Consider the following 20001-nt stretch of genomic DNA (forward strand, 5'->3'; position numbering starts at 1 on the left):
ATGAATGAGTAATTTCACTCTTAGTAAGACTGCAGGCTTCACAATTAGTGTGACCTAGAAATATCAAAAGCTGGATTTCAATTTTCAGCACTGATAAATTTGCTAAAGTTACTTTCATCTGAGTTATAGAATCAATCATTTTGGGGTTATTCAGTCTATAGCTTTGCTTAGAGTAAAAAGAAAAATAAACTGGTTGCCAGTGGCTCACATCTTTAACATTAGCTACTGAGAAGGCTAAGATCAAAGGAACAAGGTTGGAAGCTACCTGAAGCCCCCTCCCCCTCCTAAATTAGAGAGACTCTATCTCCAATTAACCAGTAAAATGCTGGACTGGAGTTTGGCTCAAGTTGTAGAGCTCTAGCAGTGAGCAAGCAAGCCATGTGAGATCTTGAGGCTCTGAGTTCAAGCCATAGTAAGAGCACAAAAAGAGAGAGAGAGAAAGGGAGGGAGAGAGGGTGAGAAAGCATTGGTGACGTAGCTAGCCAGAGATTTACTGGGTGGTTAAAAGGCACACAAGGCCTAAGTAATATGAGGAGATATACTGAGGGGCCTAAAGAAAAGCAAAATATAATTTTGTAACTTGTGCTTGCCTTTGACAGATTACCTGTTTCTCAAACAAATAAATACATGTGAAAGTGACTTGTAAAGTATTGTTATTTATACAAGAGTTTGTATAAACTTACCTCATATCTGGTGAAAAGTCTACCTGACAAGCATAGCCTGCAACCATATGGCCCTTAAAAATTTTTTTCTTATTTAACCTGAATCTGTTCTGTGCTCCAAAAATTAAGATCTGGTTGTCCATTGATTGGCATGCTAACCATTTTCCTGTAAAATTCAAGAAATGAGATATTTTAGAGGAAGAATAAAAAATTAAGTAATATTTTAAAGATGTCCACTGCCATTTTTTTGCTCCTAATTATTTTATAATAATAGAAAATAAAGCTGTGCCAGCTGTAAATTGTTATAAAATAAGTTATTGGCAGGCAAAAGATATTTTTATCTGAAGTAATAGATCCTGTACCTATAATCCTATTACTACTGACTATTGCTCATATAAAAGCTTTTTTACAAAATAGTAAATACAGTAATTCTAAGGAGCTAAATAAAATATTTGAGTAGAATTAATTTATAATATGTATAGAAAATAGAACTTTGAGGAAAAAATCAACTTCCCTATCTGTGGCTAACTATGAGGGAAAGATTAATTCTGGTGAGAAAAATCCACGATTATAACCAAAGGACACATTTGATTAACAAAACTATACTGTTTTTAAAAGGTACATAGCTTTCATGTACCCAAGCATCATAAAGCTTTTAGACCTTAAAGTACAGTATTTACTTGCATCCTGTATTCTTGGGAAGGTCCTAACACTGCCTGAGTGAGCAAATGATCTTATTCAAGATGGGCATAGTATGTGAAATAGTTTGGTTTTAAAAACAAGTTACATGGAATGTAGCTGCCTCATAGTATCAAAGTAGGATCCAGACAGGCTGCTCTTGTCCTAAGAATGACAGGACAATTGAAAACTGACACCGATCTGCCTGTGTAGATGTCCAGACGGAAGAGCAAATTCTTTGCCTCCTAATCCTTGTTCTACACTTACAGTAGTTATGTGAGTTAGCTTCAAAGACAATGGTCCCTAAATCTCAGGTTTTCTGCTCAATACCCTCATGTAAAGCTATAATATGGATATAATGCCATTGTGTGTGCAGCATGAAGTATCTTGTTCTTAAAAGGCAATGAACTATTGAATGGAAAACAGTATAAAATATTTATCTTTTTTTGCTTTTGCTTGAGAAAATCTTTTTTAGTGAATTGCTCAGGCATTCTCATTGAGAATGTGACTGAACTTCCTATCCCTTTCAAAGAGAAGAGCTTACTGAATGATTTATTGAATTTGATCCCATTGGAAGAATTACTAGAGAAAAAAGGAAGGATTATCAGAAATCCTTAGATGCTCAGTAAATATTAGTTGTAAGTCATTGTTTCTTTTATTTTCACTTTTCAAAATGAGGTGAGGTGACTCACATAAAAAAAAAATTCTAATTTTGAAAAGGTGTCCTGATACTAATATGGCACTGTGACAAAGTTACCCTGGGAGGTAGTGGCCAACATTCTTATGACACTTAGCAATACACTGTGTCGTGGAAGCTCAGTTAATAGGAGCACATTCTATGCACAACTCACCATTTGGAGACAAAGTCACTGCAGGCATGGAATGCATGCTGGGTTCTGCTATGTATTTGAAATCCACAGGGATATCCCTAAAAAAAAATTAAAAAATTAAAAACAGTATATCAGGGCAAGTAATTTACAAAAATAACTTTAGAAGAATTATCTTCAAAACAAAAGAACAGCATCTAAGAAAAAGCCAATTCTTGAAATTACATGTTTACTAAAACTTTTCATTAAACTTCTTGGATAAAGGAAAAATCACAAAATAACACTGCAGTGCTTTTTAAAGCTTTTGCTTTATAAATGGCTTCCTATGAAAAGTGTAAGAGTGCCAGAGATTTTTATTTTCTAAAAGTTAGATTTACGCTTTGGCCTTTTAGGTTAAAATTTTTGTTGCTAAATGTTCTTTAATAATGAATTCATCTTAAAATGTACCATAGTAGCAGAGGCAAGATGTCTGAGCAAGTCTATAGCGAATGTTACTTCACCTGCCAGCCAACCTCAACTCATCACCCTGCCTGCAGCTTCCGGTGTTCTAATGCCCTTGGCAATGTAAATGGATGACAGGCAGCACTGTGGGCACCTGAGAGCTGGTTTAACCTCTCTAGAAATAATAACCAGGGCCATGAAGATTAAGTGCTTGGTACCTAGACTATTTACTTCTACATGTAAAGCATTTAGAAAGTTTATGGTACAGGGGGGAAAAAACACTAAAAAAAAAAAAAGTGAGTGAAATAAAGGATAAAAACAGGGGCTGGGAAGGTGGCTCAGTGGTAGAGCGCTTGCCTTGCATGCATGAGGCCCTGGGTTCGATTCCTCAGCACCACATAAGCAAAAAGTAAAAAGCCGGAAGTGGTACTGTGGCTCAAGTGGTAGAGTGCTAGTTTTGAGCTGAAGAGCTGAGGGACAGGGCTCAGGCCCAGAATTCAGGCCCCACAACCAGGACACCCCCCCCCCCCAAAAAAAGAATAAAAACAAAATGCAAAAAGAGGTCACTGGCTCATGCCTGTAATCCTAGCTACTCAGGAGGTTGAGATCGGAGGATCATGGTTTGAAGCCAGCCTATGCTGAAAAGTCCCCGTGAGACTCATCTCCAATTAACCACCAGAAAACTGAAAGTGGTGTTGTGGCTCAAAGTGGCAGAGCTCTAGTCTTGAGCAAAAGAGGTCAGAGACAGTGGCCAGGGCCTGGTTTCAAGCCCCATGAGAAAAGAAAAAGAAAATGCAAAAAGGGTCATCTAAATTTAGAACTATCAAAAGTTCTAGGCACCTTTTCATTTTTACTATTCTCCACAATAAAAAGAATTACGTAATTCTGAAAGGAGTTGATATTGCTGATTCTCATGAACTAAATACAGTTTTTACAGTAATGTGTACAAAATGGAATTTGATGACTGGGATATCAAGCAGCAATTTCAGTTTCAAGGTAGGGCTCATGTTTCAATACTTTTATTAAAAAACAATGAATATTTGGCTCCATGTAAGAATATACTCCATCTATTTACTATACTACCTAGGAGGAGGAGATGAAAAAGCTCTCAGGTATAAAAAGGAAGGTATAACTTTTGTCAGGTCTCCAACCCTGTACCACTCTCAGCCATGGTAAACATGGACCTAAAAGAAATTCATGTTTTTGTCCTCATATTTATTGTTAGTTGCTAACAATTTAAAACAGATTGAAGCAAGAACATTTTCTAGGTTTATAATAGTGTTTTCCTAACCATAAACAAAAAAATCAAATGGATCATTATTTCAATGAATCTTAAATTGAACTGAATCTGAACTACCATGAACTTCATTACTTTTAGTAAAAATGTCTGCTAGTCATAGTTAAATTTAATAACCACAACACTATTTTCTAATTGTACTGTAATTCAGTATAATAAACTGGGGATTCATCTTCAAATAATCTGTTTGGAAGTGAATTCATAAAAAAATGAACAAGGGTCTATGAAATTGTTAAAATAAAAATGTAATATTTATCAAACTTTAAAATTTTCTATTAAAATATATTACCAAATAAACATCTTTGGGAATAGACATGTCTATGACATTTCATGTAGTTAGCTATTGAATACATAACTCCCAATTCTCCTTCAGAACTAAGTTGCAGCCTTTTGTTGGCACAGTAGTATTGCTTAACAAGGCCCAGTTTCCTCTGGCTTGTGTTCTTGTATCATTGTGCTGCTCAAAGCAGGTACAGGACACACAGGTCTAGTAAAGATGGTTTGGGTACAGGCTCCAGTGCTGCCTTCCTTGCTGCTGAGGTAAGCTCTCACTTTGAGAAGGTTAAGGCCTCCATTCATCTCTGCAAGCTGCCAGATGATGGGTACCACTAGTCATACTCTTAGGGGTATCTGTGAGAGCTTTGAGGATCCCAGCTGTTTTTGTTTCTTATTTGCTTTTTTTTTTTAATGAAGTCACATACTTTTACTTTATAATTCCTCGTGGAAGGATACAGAAATACATATTCTCATGCACACAATCTTATTTGCTTTTGAAGCAAGAGTGAGCTTCACATTTATTGCTCTCTCACTAACTGAACTAAATTCAACATTCTTCTTCACCAGCCAGTTCCTTCATGCATCTATCTAGACATAATATCATCAACTCCAAGTTTTTGGAATCAGTATGACCAAGTTTGAATTCTGACTCATTCACAAGTCCTATTTAATAACCTTAGGCAAATCACTTAACCTATTTTAGTAACTTATATAGAAAATGGAAATGATAAACATACCTATCTTGTAAGACTGCTTTGCATATTAAATCAAGAGCTCAGGGAAAAAAGCACATCATAAGGACTGCTATATAGAAAAAATTTCATAAATGCTATGTCATTAATGACTACATGAATCGTACTTAATGGTTAAATGAAAATCTAAAGGAGGTTCATAATTTCTAACAAAACAGTACCATGTCTCTATAAGAGTATTTCCTAAGATCAGAGGTGAAAAAAAAAGCTAACATTATATCAAATTGATTTAAGCAAAGCAAACACTGTTGTCCAAAGTTCTAAAGTAGAAGAGAGATATTAAGCCTTGTATCTGGTATAACACTTAAATATTTGCCAATTTCTTTTATACCATTCTACATTTAAAATGGATCTTAAAATAGAATTGAAATGTTTAATGTAATTGAACTATAATTACCTCAAAAACAAAAGAATACTGTGCACATGAACTAAGATGGTTTATATAAAACCTGGTGTTCATATCAGATACTTGGTAAGAAGCACCATTTCTGTAGTAAAGAAGATCTTAGCTATAAAGCATCTCAAACCATGGACCGACCTTAAGGATAACACTGTATGTTAAGATTACATATACAGCATGGGCAACTAGTTGGATATAACCAGAAGGGGTATAATGGTGGTAGTGTGGGAGAAATTTCAGTTAAATTATATTACATCTTTAATTATCCAAATTGTCCTGACAATAGTTAGGGCCCAATCACTGCAAAAGAATTCAGTCTTAGGAGGAACTGGCCAATTATCCTCAAGACTGCCTACTCTCCTTAAAGAAGCATAACTTCTGGGAGAAGGAAGACACTTTCTAGTCCTTGCAAAGTCGTAGCCACTTCTTAAGCTATGCTTCATAACTATGAAAACAAGTTGAGCTCCATCCAAACACTGATTTTAACAAAAAGTTTATCATGTATTTGTTTGCAACAAAATCATAAAACATGACCTATCATACTAAAGGAAACTAGCTTTGCTATTTCTTTTTTTTTTGGTCTGCCATGGGGCTTGAACTCTGGGCCTGGGCGCTGTCCCTCAGATCTTCAGCTCAAGGCAAGCGCTCTACCACTTGAGCTACAGCGCCACTTTAGCTTTGCTATTTCTTGACTTTAGGAAAATTGTTTTCTTCTCTAGGAAAGCAAAATAAACCACCATATTCTGATTATATTCAACAAGCAAATATTTGTACAAGGGTGATGACAGAGAGTAACTTGCACAATAAATAGCTATTATTACTACTACAAGAAAAGCAATTTAAAATACATGTCCTCTGGAAAGAAGATCCAAAGGCTGTGAAGAGTAGGAAGCTTAGATTTTAATTTCCAAACTGAGGACATTAAACAATATATTGTACACATGTTCTAAAATAGTTTACATAAAATTTGGTGCCCAGGTTATATTTGAAGAAGGATCCTTGTTGTAAGAATCACAGATGTGAAAATATTCAAATGGCTGCACATTATTGGTCTTGTCTTTGTCTAACAAATTTTAAATACCTTGCTGTGTATAAGTCAGATTTTCTACTGATGAAAACTTACCACTCCCAAACTCTAAGGCTCTTATCATCAGATGTGCTCACAAATCTCCTATTCTCGTCCACAAAAACAATGGTGTTGACAGCACCCAAATGCCGATCATATTCCTGGACAATTTCTCCACTTCGAATGTCCCACTGTACAAGCACGAACAATAAAGTTAAAGACAGAAGTGGAGTGACAAATCAACAATGACATAATTTTCTCAGGTTGAGAGGGAAAAATAAGTCATACTTCTTCTATGCATTAACTGCTTTCTCCCAAGTACCAAGCATCAATAAAAAGTAGCAAACATTTCCAATACACTTAAAGCTCAGGAATTTAACTAAAAATAATTCAGAAAGACTTACTTGTACAATCTTTTTATCAGACATCCCAGCCACAAAGAGATTTTGCTTATCTTCATCAGGATTGAATTTGACACAATAGGGCACTTTTCGGTTTGTAAACCTTGATATACATTGTCCTAAAAACAAAGACTCAAATTAAGTAAGGAAAATAAATCAGACCATGAAAAGAGGACAGTAGCATTAAGTTTAATATATTTGCTTGTATTTTACTGTTCCTTTCCACAAATTTTTAATGGTTAAAATATTTTTTTAAATGTTTTTTTTTTTTTTTTTTTTTGGGTCCGGTCGTGGGGCCTGAACTCTGGGCCTGGGCACTGTCCCTCAGCTCTTCAGCTCAAGGCTAGCGCTCTACCACTTGAGCCACAGTGCCACTTCCGGCTTTTTTCATTTTGCTTATGTGGTGCTGAGGAATCGAACCCAGGGCCTCGAGCATGCAAGGCAAGTGCTCTACCACTGAGCCACCTTCCCAGCCCCTTTAAATGTTATTTTATTGTTAAGATGTACAGAGGGTTTACAGTTACATGAGTAAGGTAATGAGTACATTTCTGGCTCATACCTAGCTACTCAAGAGGCTGACCATTTGAGGATTGTGATTCAAAGTTGGCCAAACACACACTCACACACACGGAAGCTGCGGTTCAACTGGAATAGCGTTAGCTTTGAGCAACAAAGCTCAGTGTCAGTATTTAGGAACTCAGTTCTGGGCCTAGCGCATGCATACACACACACACAAAATCATTTTTTCAAAAGTAAATTTAGACTATCAATTGTTGAATAGATATGTTATGGTTTCATTCATACAGTGGAATATTTTGAGCAATTAAAAAAACAAATGATTGGTATAAGTCACACAAGTGAATCTTAGATATTATGTGGAATGAAAAAAGCTTAAGACAAAAAAAGGGAAATATGCTATGATTCCATCTATCAGAGGCTTCAGAACAGGCAAAATGCATCTGTGATGAGGGAGTAGTTACTGTGGTTACCAGGAGTGGGTGCAAAAGAAAATTAGAAAAGGCATAAAAAGCCTGAGTGAGTGCTGGAAGTGTTCCATATTTAGATCTTGGTGGTAGTTAAAGCAAGCTCATAGATATGGTTGCCATTAAAAAAAAAATCACTGTAATGTGTATGAACTTTACATACTTTATACTGTAGCTTGATTTTTTTTTTTGGTTGGTTGAGGGGCTTGAACTCTGTCCCTGAGCCTCTTTATCCTCAAGGCTAGCACTCTACCACTTGAGCCACAGTTTTTAAGTGGTTAATTGGAGATAAGAGTCTCACAGGGACTTTTCTGCCTGGGCTGGCTTCAAACCACTATTCTCAGATCTCAGGCTCCTGAGTAGGTAGGATTACAGGTGTGAGCCACTATACCCCACACTGCAGCTTGAATTTTAAAAGAGCTGTAGAAAGGTTAGCCTTCGCCATGGCTACATGGCAGAATCACCTAGTCCACAGCCTGGTCCAATCATATAAGGACCTCTGAGGTTACATCTAGTCACTGGTAACTTTAAAGGTTTTTAGCTGACTATACTGTATAAGCTAGACTTGAGAACTGTTGATAAAGAGGGAGGAATACGGATTTGGCATCAGAGAGCCCTAGGTTTAAGCCCAACTTCCCTAGCCACTTACCAAATATGTGGCTCTGGGAACTTACCTTAAGCCTCAGTTTCCATAACTATATTGTAATATTAGTATGTATTTAAGAAATTATATTAATTTTGAATGACATAGTACATATAAATGCTTAGCATAATGTCTAATAAATATATTATTTTTTTCTTTTGTTTAGTTATATTAGACACATATTGACATGTGGCCTAGAGGTTGCTCTAAATTTGTGTTCTTCCTGTCTCAGTCTCTTGAGTGCTAGGATAGCAGGAATGTTTTCTAATATGCAGTTATGGGTATGCACACATAAAACTGGTCCCTGTGAGTTTACACCTACATTATCAATTTGAGCAATTAAGTTTAATCCTGCTCTTCAGACATTTATTGTTTCTATTAAGTGTAATGGACCATGCTAAGTGACATAGGGAAACAAAGAGATCAATCAGAAGATGGTCTATAGGATATTTTAAACTTGTTGTGCATCAATGTTTGCTTTGCAAATTATGTGGGGGTGGAAATAAGACCTACTTATACAGCTGAGTTTCAACTCCATACACATATTAGAGATACCAGCTGATAGTCAGTGGTGTGAGAAGATACCATTTTGTCACAGAAGACCACTTTTCCTGTCTCATGTATAAACACTAATGTAGAAATTAGAGATGCACTAGAGCAGTGTACTCTTACCTGTCTCTGTGTCCCAGAGTTTAAGATATCTGTCATAGGCTGCACTAAGAAACTGTGTTCCTGCAGTGTTGAAGCAGATGTCTCTAACAGCTTTGCTGTGACCTAAAGACAGAGACAACAGCAATGGCAGTGAGATAAAGTATTGCATCTTCATAGAAACCATAAAAGAGAAACAACATTAAACAGTAGTTCCAAGGATAGCTATGACTCACCATCACTAAAACCCCACCTCCTGATTTATTGACAGTCTGTTATTAGATAGATGTGGGCTGTTTGTCTTCCTTTGAGAAGCTCCATGGATGATTTTGATAGATACCACTTTGGTAAGAACCAAGAAAACATTTTTTTTTCTTTTTTTTTAAATCCTTGTCATGGCAATCTCTTAAAAGCAGTGTAGGCAACTGATGACTAACTAGCAAGTACTTTTTGTGGAGATATAATAGACCAATTTTGACATTTTGAAAGTTAATTGTGATTGCACCTGGCTAGAAGTGAAAACAGAAACCTAGATCTAAGGTCCAGGAAAATGTAGGCTGAAGTCAATAATTGCCTATTTCTGTGATCACATTACTTAAGTTCACAGAATCTGAGGTAATATTTAAGACAGTAAGCATTTTGGAAAACATTGAATCCTATTTTGTTATACAATAGTATTGTGACCCTAAATTAACTTTAAGGTGCTGATTATGCTTTACTTGGAAATCAATCTTGTCTGTCCAATCAACTCTAGAAAGTTTTAGGGACAAACACACATGGCTAAACAAAAGCAGAAACTTTGCTATTTCTCACTATCTCTCCCATGCCCAAACATGAGACAACCATGCAAATGAGTATGGAACAAATTGTCAACTATGTCCCACCCTGCATGGAACTCCAGTCAGAAGTATGTGCCATGACCATTAAGTATCCTTTTCTCCAGCAGGAGTCCCATTCATAGCTACTATCATCTCCTAAACTAGGAGAATTTCCATTTTCCACTGAAAATGATCTGCTGGAACAGGGAGGCAGGTGGGAATCATGCTCATGACATCTGACAGACACCTCATTCCCCACCGAATAGCTTTGATATAGAGTATATGGCATCTTGGACTATATTTATTTGCATGAAGAGCCTAAAATGTTAGTAAAGCACAGCAGGACAGAGTCCCATTTTAATCTCAACATAGTCACTATAATCAGTGTTTCAATGTGGTATAGTTAAATTTGGAATGAGTAACTTCACAACAAACCTTTTTCTACCAGAAAAAATTTAGTTTGTTGCACGGCTATTTTCCCTCTCATCCCTTTTTCGTTAGCTGCCAACTCCCAACCTTGCCTCAAAGCTCGATATTGTTTACTGAACAATAGCAATTGTTTACTGAACAATTTTACATCATCATCTCATAGCAGTTGAGATCCAATGAGTCTAAAACCTCACCATTTTCCCACATGGCCTTCTCAGTGAATAGCACTACCATTCACCCAGCCAAGCCACCTGAGGATAACCCTAGATTCCTGCCTCTCATTACTCACATGCTTCCTTCTCTCTCTCTGTTGGTTTGGTTTAGATTCTTACCTTGTAAGAGTCTATACCAATGAAATAATTAATTCATTTTCTTCCAAGTTTATTCTATTAAAGCACCTTCCAGGTTTTTCTATGTAAGCTTCCCATCATGCTACTTTCCTGAAAGAGCTGTGTGATAACTCCTCACTGCTATGAGGTAGAGTCTAACCCTTTATTAGTGGCACGAAAGGTTCTTTACACTCTTGCTTCTCTCTTGCTGTTTCTCCACTTTTGCCTGGAATACGTGTCCTGGCAGTTCTGCCTCAGAGATTCTCCAAAACCAGCACGATTTCTCATACCACTTTTGCTTCCACTGTTCTCACTACCTGGGGAGATTTACTCCTTTTAGACTAAGCTTAAGACTATGAGCACTTTACTTATCAGGGAAGTAAAATTATGATAGACGGTTTTATCTTACATGAAAAAAACCTTCCCTAAATAGAGTTAGAGATAGGAAAGAATTACCAATAAATGTTCGCAGACAGCGCCGGTCTCCATAAACTTCCCATAGCTGGAGAAAAAAAAAAAAATCACACGTAACTATTATGTGGGGGGGCGTTATTCATGCTAAGCTATACCCCCAGCCCCAGAGATACTAAATTTAATTTAAAGTAATCAATAACAATAGTTGTATGCTTGCTATGTATTTGTATCTGTGTATATACATGGGATTTAATTATTAAATATTGCTGACCAGTGTCAGTTTATGTGATATTATTTGGAACACATACTATAGTTTAAAAAATCTTTACATCAAAATATCAAGAGAATTTAACTACTGATCAAGTTTATTCAGGTGGTTCTGCCATGTATTTAACATTTTGATACTGACTTTTTAAAAATACTTTTCTGAAGCAACAAGTATAACAGAAGTTACATGAAATTAATAATTTCTACTAAAATAATAATCTCATAATCCCATAGTTAAGCGAAGCTGCAGAATGAGCTTTTTTTCCTAGATTTTCTCAAATCTAATCCTTGACAATATTGCTAGTGTTCTAAAATTGAAACCATTCCTGGCCCCTTACTGCCAACTGGATCAAATCCTGGATCCCATAGCAGGCCAGGCAAGGTTTCCTGGGACCAGGCACCTTGCCTATGGCTGCAATCATTCTTTGTTCCTTCGATTTTATGCTCTGGCAACCACAAAACTGTTATAGGTTTTAGCATACATCATGCTGATTCATTATGTTCACTATTCTCAAACATACAATACTCTTCCCTGTTTGCTTAGCCTTCCTGCCGAGGCATGCTTCCTCTTTGAAACCAGAATATCTACCTGTACCTCGGGCCTGTCAGTATAATCACTACTTATGCCAGAATAAAATGATCATCTAACAGATTGGGACAGTGACTTCATAATTTCTATCCTCAGCCCCTGTGCACTGTAGGCACTTAATAAATACTTCTAGAAGTGAATGAAATTGAACTCTACACTTTTTTAGTTGGTCAGAGAGATTGTAATTTTAACATCATATGTATAAAATACAAGTGAAAGAAAATAAGAAATTTTACTATAAAATGATTCAATTAGAGATTAATTGAGATAAAATGTTTCTGTTAGTGAAAAATGTCTAAATGGTTGTTGTCATCAAAAGAAACTGCCTTTACATATTGCTAATATTCATCAATTATTTAGAAAGGCTAAGACTTTAACGATCAAAACTTACAAGCCACAAGCACATTATAGGGTTGGTATTTATTGAACCATCATAATGATCTAGATGCAGAGAATACACAAAAAGATATGAACTATCATTTCAGATTTGCATTTTTTTTTCAGGGCTTCAAGTTGATATGATTGCCAACTAAATTTTTTCTACCATATATTCTACAGCTGAACAGAAGGTAAAACCATAGCTTCACTGATTACTGAAATGGGAAGAGGCCAGGAACAGTCACACTGCTTGGTGCTTGTAGTGTTCAGAAGAGAAAGGATGAACTACACTACCTACGTGCTAAAAACTAGGGTCTCTACCATGTGTCCTATCTACCTCAGACAATTCTAAACAGTGAAGAACTCAGTTACATATCTAAAACCTCTATAAAAAATGCATTATTAGTGATTAAATATTTATGTGCCCAATGCCAAAGTGATTGGATTACATTCTAATCAGTTGTCTAAGCTTTAAAAACAGTCTAGCCAAATGGACCACACAACCACATTTGAATCTACAAGGTTGGAAGTTGTTCATGAATAGCTGTATTCAGAGGGCCTAAGAGAAAATAATTAGCCTCTAATTACCTAACAACCTCAAATTTATTTATAATTAACTGAACAGATTTAACCAAAGTACTAGCGCTACAGCACTCCCATTCTGTTACTGCCAACTCACCTTAATTTTACAGTCCATGGAACAAGACAGCAATAAATGGCCAGAGAGAGGAAACAATCTGACTGCACTGACTCCCTGTAAAAAAGTGCAATTATCACCCAGAAACATTTAAAATATTGACTAGAATTGAAAATAAGGAAGACAGAAAATTTTAAGCAACCTAATTTGCTATTTTTCTTCACTCCAAGCATTATGTCCCAGAATAGCCTTCATTAGTATTCCAACAGCAGGCTTTATTGACATTAAGCTTTTGAAGATTTTTTTTTTTTAACTTTTAATTTTGACTTCCTCATCCAGAGGAATCCTGAGTTGATCAAATTGTTAATACTTCACATTTCTCCCTTCTTTTCCATAATTTCTTTGCTCTCCGTAAAGAGCTGAAAATTAACAACTGGAATTGTGTGGAGGAAAAAGAATATTAACATTTCAAATTTTCATGTGTCTTATTTCTGCATTACTTGAAATATCTCTTCAGATTGTGGAAAGAGGTATCTAATCTCTAGCCTTCCTTTGGCTTCATGAGGAGACTTGACACTGACTTGATGCCCCACTGTGGCAGAGACTTGTGGGAAAAGGGTAGGCTACAATAAGGGCAGAACATGGAAGTGTGAATGCTTATGTTCTGGTCAATCAGATGGCTTTTGAAGACTGATTAAGGCGCCGAGTGACTGAAGCCCAGGGCGAAATGCCAGTGGCCCTGTGTCCCTATGGGCAGTTGCTGCCCAGCTGCTTCTATCATGTGAATATGGGCTTTGTTATGGGTTGCACTTTGGGCATAGTGGCCGGAGCGTTCTTCGGCACCTTTTCCTGTGTCAGGATTGGAATGAGGGACTGGGAGGTGATAGGTGGCATTGGGAAAACCATGATGCAGAGTGGCGGCACTTTTGGCACATTCATGGCTATCAGAATGGGCATACGATGCTAACCAGGGCAATAGGTACCTGCTACATCTATACCTCCCCATCAGTCACAGCTCTTGTACTATAATAAAATGAAATTTTTGCTTCTCGAAAAAAACCAAACCAAAACAAAACTGATTAACTAATGAGTGACTGTTATGGGTAGGTATCTCCAAAGCCTAACTTAAGTTTATCTTTAATATGATGACTTTCCTTTTCTATTTTAACTTTTCTGTCTTTACCAACTTTACCACACTCATACTGAAACATTACATTGGCTCCACTATTATAACCTTACAGAAAATGGAAACATCCAACTTGCTTACCTTTGTGTGTCCAGACCACACATGAATTTGTTTTTTGGGAAGGTAACACTTTTCAGGTGGTACAGACGACCTCAGGTTAACACCAACATCTTGAGGTATGTGAAGGTAGGACCTGCCTTGATAGTCATACATTTCTTTAACTGAAACAAGAAGGTAAAGAAAGAAATGTAAGCCACAGTTAGGAAATCTGCATTCTTAAAATGATAACAAATTTTCCAATCATAGAGCAAGTGACTCTGACGATGTCAAGATCATGAGTTAGCTGAAATTTAGTGGCCAAATCCTTGCTATCATTTAACAAGTAGTATTTTGAATTCCAAAATACCAGACAGTATTAAATTTTCAAATATGATCTCTATTTCTCTCTCTCACAATTTTCACACACAATTACATGTTAGTGATATAGAATAAAGAATTCACTGCAGTATAATTACTTGTGAGTCACTGGTAGAGAATCAGAAGCAGAACAGAATAAGAAGGATAACAAAATATATCTTATTTTCTCTGGCTTTCTGCTTTTATGCTCTTCTGGTTCCTTTTCATTGGTCTTCTTCCATTCTTACCATAAACCTTATAGTCAGTCATATGGGTATCTTGGGTTGCAGTGTGAATACAGCATGTAGTAGCATGTCTGGCAAGGTGGGTATGCAAGCCATGTGGCTATTATTGCTGTCATGAATGGAAGCACCAGTCATAATAATAATAATAATAATAATAATAATAATAATAACAATAATAATAAGCATCCTTGACATAAAACTGGAGCTTGTGAAGCCATATCTTTGATGTGACAAAACATTAGAGTAAGCAAAGTTCAAGTGTTAAAGCTACTGCTTTAACACTTGAGCCACAGCTCTATTTCAAGTTCTTTGGTGAATAATTGGAGGTAAGAAGCTCATTTTTCTGTCTGGGCTGGCTTCAAATTGCTAAGCTTATAGGTATGAGGCATCAGCACCCAGCCTAAATGTAATTCTTAATGAATGGGTACATTCTAGAACATTTGTAATTTATTTTGGTGAATATATACCTGTTCCAAAAGTCAAAGTAAGTATGAGAATCTGGGTGTGGTGGTACATGCCTGTCATCCTAGTTATGTGGAAAGTATAAATAGGAAGAAAGGCTGGCTTGGGGCATGACTCAAGTGTAGAGTACCTGCCTAGTAAGTTCTAGGCTCTGAGTTCAAATCCTACTACTGGAAAAAAAAATCACTAACTCTACAACAAACTTTTTTTGTGGCTATCATTAATTGTGTTACTTTTTGCTCTTTATTAGTACAAAGAAGAGTCTGCAGCTATGCTGTGTTTGGGCTGTTTGGGCTGTGAAGTGTTAAACATACTTATTCTTTTCTAAATTTTTGGTTTTTTGTTATTATAAAGGTGATGTACAGAGGAGTTATGGTTACATAAGTCAGGTAATGAGTACAATTCTTTTGGGACAGTGTCACATCTTCCCTTGCTCCATAATTATTCTTAATATCCTTATGGAAGATGACAGTGTATTTTATGATCAGAGAAGGAAAAATATGAATGTTTTTCATGAAAGTGCAGAAACACAAAAAATATTTCAATCTTACCATGTAGGATTGTTTTTTCCTCCCCAGGTTTCTCATCTTCCTGTTTGCCTTTTTTCTGCCTCTTTGCTGTAATTTCATCCAATTCCTTTTGTTCTTCCTAAGAAAATGGAGGTATGAACTTTAAAATTAAAGTCTGAGAACCCTCTCATGTTCAAGGCTGATAATAAATTCTTTATAATGAGGTCTACGTTTCTGTGAAACAAGGGCTACAAGTGTGTCTTTTGAGGTAACAATCTTAGCTCTCCCAGCCCTAGATTGATTACCTCTCCCATAGATTCCAAAGTGCCATTACACACCTAAGATACTGCATAATATTTTAAATTGATTTTTATATAAAGTTCATACATGTGTGATGTTAGTTGTGCAAGTGAAAAGACAAGGCAATCAGAAAGGCTGGTTCCAAAAAGGAACTGTATTTTAGTACATGATGTTGTTCTTTAGCAAACAGCTTTTACTGAGTCATGAAGATATAAATGACAATCATGGAGTATGACCAAGGTTTCTGGGAAGAACTGGGGAGGGAAAATGGGAGGAGTAGTAAATCTATATTCATAATAACAAGAAATAGTGGCATGTGCACATAACTAGGTACTAGAGATATAAGGAGCAGTTAGAACACATGCATCTATCTCATGAGGACAGGCTTTTCTTAATCTTGTCCACTCAGGACCTAGAGTATTGCTGACTCTTGAAGCAGTGGTTATATAGGGAGCAGGAGGAAAGGAAGGGTGAAGTCTTCTTCTTTTACTTTATAAACTTCACAGTTGTTTTTTGAAAAAAAAACATAAAGTTGGAAATTTATGAATAAAATAAGTAAACTCAGAAAAGCTGATTCTGTAATTACCACCTGAATGAAGTTAAAACAACAGCTAGTATGGTAGCTTAAGAGCATTATTAAATTTTATTTTAAAATATTCAAGATTCTAAGTTAATTTTTGAAAGTACAGAAAACAAAGCACAGAAAGGGCAAATAAAAATAATGCAATGAAAACCAATATTTTATTGTATTTTCTCAGTCAACTAGAACAGAGAAATTTTGATGAGTCACTTGGTTCCCTAAGCAAATCTCAAGTTTATTAGTATAGATATGCTTCATAGAGACACAGTGTACACCTGAACTGCAAACGAAAAACATCAAAGCTTACTTCTGAAGGTTTAGCTACATCTTTTTCATCCACATATTTTGCCCATGGTCCCAAGAAACCATCAATATTAGATGCATCATTTTCTTTGAACTTTTTCCTCTTTTCTGTTTTCTTCTGGCCAGTTTCAAAGACAGTTAAACCTATATTATCAATAACAAAGAGGAAATATAAAAATGTGTAGTTTCTTTATAAATATCAGCACATATATAAAGAAAGGTAACTGTGGAAGTGCTCAAACTCTAAACCAAAGAAAATATGTATGAAATCTGCCACATATACCAACATGCTAAAACAGAAAGGGATTCAACCTCCTGGCTGGGAGAGTGGGAGGGTGTGAGAGGGAAATCTTTCTTTACTACACTGTTTTGAAAAGTTTGTGTAAACTGTGTAAAGAAATGAAGAAAGATGATGATTTTGAGATTTTTGACTTGATTACTAAGAAGTGGCACACTATTGATAGTTATTCAGACTGCAAAAAGAAAGGGTTACAAGTATCATGGTTAAAAGTTAACTAAGTGTGGTTTAACTTAAAGGAAAAAAAATAATGAAATCAGTTTCCTTTAGGCTGTTGTGTTAGAACAAAAGCATGTTAAAATTCCTCAACAATAGTCAAACTCATACACAGAAGAAAGCTCGATCACACAGGGTGGTCCTTGTGCAACTAGCATGTTCTTTGTTTAGTGGCTTTTATATGTAGGATTCTAATGTTCTCATGAGTTTTGCTAGTTCTGAGTATTATGTTTTGTCTTCTTGTATAATAAGTACAAAATAAACATGAGCAAAAATATACTTAAAAAATCTTCAGATTGGGGCTGGGAATGTGGCTTCATGATAGAGTGCTTGCCTAGCATGCATGAAGCCCTGGGTTCGATTCTTCAGTACCACATACATTAAAAAAAAAAAAAAAATTAAAAAAAAGCCAGAAATGGGGCTGTGGCTCCAGTGGTAAAGTGTTAGCCTTGAGCAAAAGCTCAGGGGGCTGGGAAGGTAGCTCAGGGGTAGAGTGCATGCCTTGCAAGCATGAGGCCCTGGGTTCAATTCCTCAGCACCACATAAACAGAAAGAGCTGGAAGTGGCGCTGTGGCTCCAGTGGTAGTGCGCCAGCCTTGAGCTGAAGAGCTGAGGGACAGCGCCCAGACCCAGAGTTCAGGCCCCATGACTGGCAAAAAAAAAAAAAAAAAAAAGAAGCTCAGGGATAGAGCCCCTGAGTTCAAGTCCTAGGATTACCCCAACCCCCACCCAAAAAATAAAAATAAAAATAAAGATTCAAGCAGGAACATCTTAGAAAAAAATATTCAGACTAAGCTATCAAAACAACCTTTCAAAAATAATCTTTCTTGAACTCAGGGCCTGCACACTATCCGTGAGCTTTTTTTTTTTGCTCAAGGATAATACTTCCCTCTATGACTTGAGCCATAGCTCCTTTTCTGGCTTTTTGGTGGTTAAGTAGGTGCTGGTGGCTAATGCCTGCAATCCTAGCTACTCAGAAGGCTGAGATCTAAGGATCATGGTTCAAAGCCAACCCAGGCAGGAAACTAGGTGAGACTCTTATCTCTAATTAACCACCAGAAAATTGGACGTGGCACTGTGGCTCAAGTGGTAGAGCGCTTGCCTTGAGCTGAAGAGCTCAGGGACAGCACCCAGGCCAAGAGTTCAAGCCCCATAACCAACCAAAAAAAAAAGAAAAAAGAAAGAAAAGATTCATGTCATGGACTTTCCTACTCAGATTGGAAACCACAATCCTGAATAACTAGGATTACAAGCATGAGCCACTGGTACCCCTCCTGAAGACAATCTTGACAGACATGCAAAATGAAAATTTTCTGCTGTGCTAAATGTAGCCTGATTTTTTTTAGTCTTGAGAAATCATCTGCTGAAACCACTTATATATGAATTGTAATTTACTGAAGGATTCCTACATAGTATTAGGTACTCAAACAACCCAGAGATATATATTACTTCTTCCTTGCAAGACAGCATAGCTAGGTGGTAAAAGCAAACTCTAAACTATAATAACACTACACTATATTTTCTTCTACTGATACTCTAAGACACTAATTATAATACATATATTAAATATTAACATATTTAAAATGAACTATTTCAAATAATTACCTTGATTTTTTTCAGCCTCTTCTACAGAGCCAATGTATTTAGCAGATACTTGGTGATTATCTAATGAAGGGTCTAATGCATAACCTAGAAGAGGAAAAAGTGCAAATGACTGACTCCATGTTCTCATTTACAATTCACTTTATTACTATATATATACATTTCACATTTTCCTTCCTTGTTACAAAAAGTCTCTTTGAGGGTCAATCCATCTTTTCTAAATTCCATTTCTACTTATATCAACTAACCCAAATTTCAGTTATGAATCATGATAACTTCAGCAAAATAAGAAATATCTTATAGGATGAATTTAACAGTAGATATAACACATTATTAAGAGCCTTTCTAGACACAAAGTCAGATTTCAAATATCGACAAAATTTTGTTCAAAAACTTAGAAACTTTCCTTTTGGTAATGGGTGCTACATTTTTGGATATTATTAATTATTAAATTAAGAAGTAAGGTAAGAAGTCAATTATATAAAATGTTAACTATTATTTTGATTTTTTGGGGGGGAGTCCGGTCGTGGGGCCTGAACTCTGGGCCTGGGCGCTGTCCCTCAGCTCTTCAGCTCAAGGCTAGCGCTCTACCACTTGAGCCACAGCGCCACTTCCGGCTTTTTTCTTTTGCTTATGTGGTGCTGAGGAATTGAACGCAGGGCCTCAGGCATGCAAGGCAAGCGCTCTACCACTGAGCCACCTTCCTAGCTCTTAACTATTATTTTGAAAACGTCATTCTTGGCAAGATGAGTCTTTCTTCTAGTCTTAAACATAATGCATTTTTACTTCATAAATCATTCTATATTCTATTGTATTCCTCCAGTCATTCACAGAAGTTACTACATATATAAATGTGTTCTTCAACACACCCAAATTAATAAACTCAGAGATGAGAATGGAAACATCACCACGGAAACAACCAAGATTCAGAACATTATAAGGGAATACTTCTCAAAACTTTATGCTAAT

The 20001-nt window shown here is 36.3% G+C and overlaps 1 protein-coding gene and 1 pseudogene across 2 annotated transcripts in view; one reads left to right on the forward strand and one right to left on the reverse strand.

Annotated features, from left to right (window-relative positions):
* The window catches only part of Cdc40 (cell division cycle 40), a 47466-nt gene that overhangs the window by 2789 nt on the left and 24676 nt on the right, over positions 1-20001 (reverse strand). For both annotated transcript variants that reach the window (XM_070010636.1, XM_070010637.1), the window contains 11 exons: positions 19036-19119; positions 16921-17060; positions 15776-15872; positions 14203-14342; positions 12978-13052; positions 11107-11152; positions 9099-9200; positions 6804-6919; positions 6457-6590; positions 2192-2268; positions 684-828 (listed from right to left, as the gene is read on the reverse strand). In XM_070010636.1, the coding sequence (XP_069866737.1) occupies positions 684-828; positions 2192-2268; positions 6457-6590; positions 6804-6919; positions 9099-9200; positions 11107-11152; positions 12978-13052; positions 14203-14342; positions 15776-15872; positions 16921-17060; positions 19036-19119 (1156 nt within the window). The remainder of the gene's footprint in view (positions 1-683; positions 829-2191; positions 2269-6456; positions 6591-6803; positions 6920-9098; positions 9201-11106; positions 11153-12977; positions 13053-14202; positions 14343-15775; positions 15873-16920; positions 17061-19035; positions 19120-20001) is intronic.
* Positions 13663-13902, forward strand: LOC138819257 (reactive oxygen species modulator 1 pseudogene; annotated as a pseudogene).

Source organism: Dipodomys merriami, unplaced genomic scaffold, assembly GCF_024711535.1.
Source record: "Dipodomys merriami isolate MVZ:Mamm:240054 unplaced genomic scaffold, mDipMer1.0.p SCAF_8, whole genome shotgun sequence".
NCBI lineage: Eukaryota > Metazoa > Chordata > Mammalia > Rodentia > Heteromyidae > Dipodomys > Dipodomys merriami.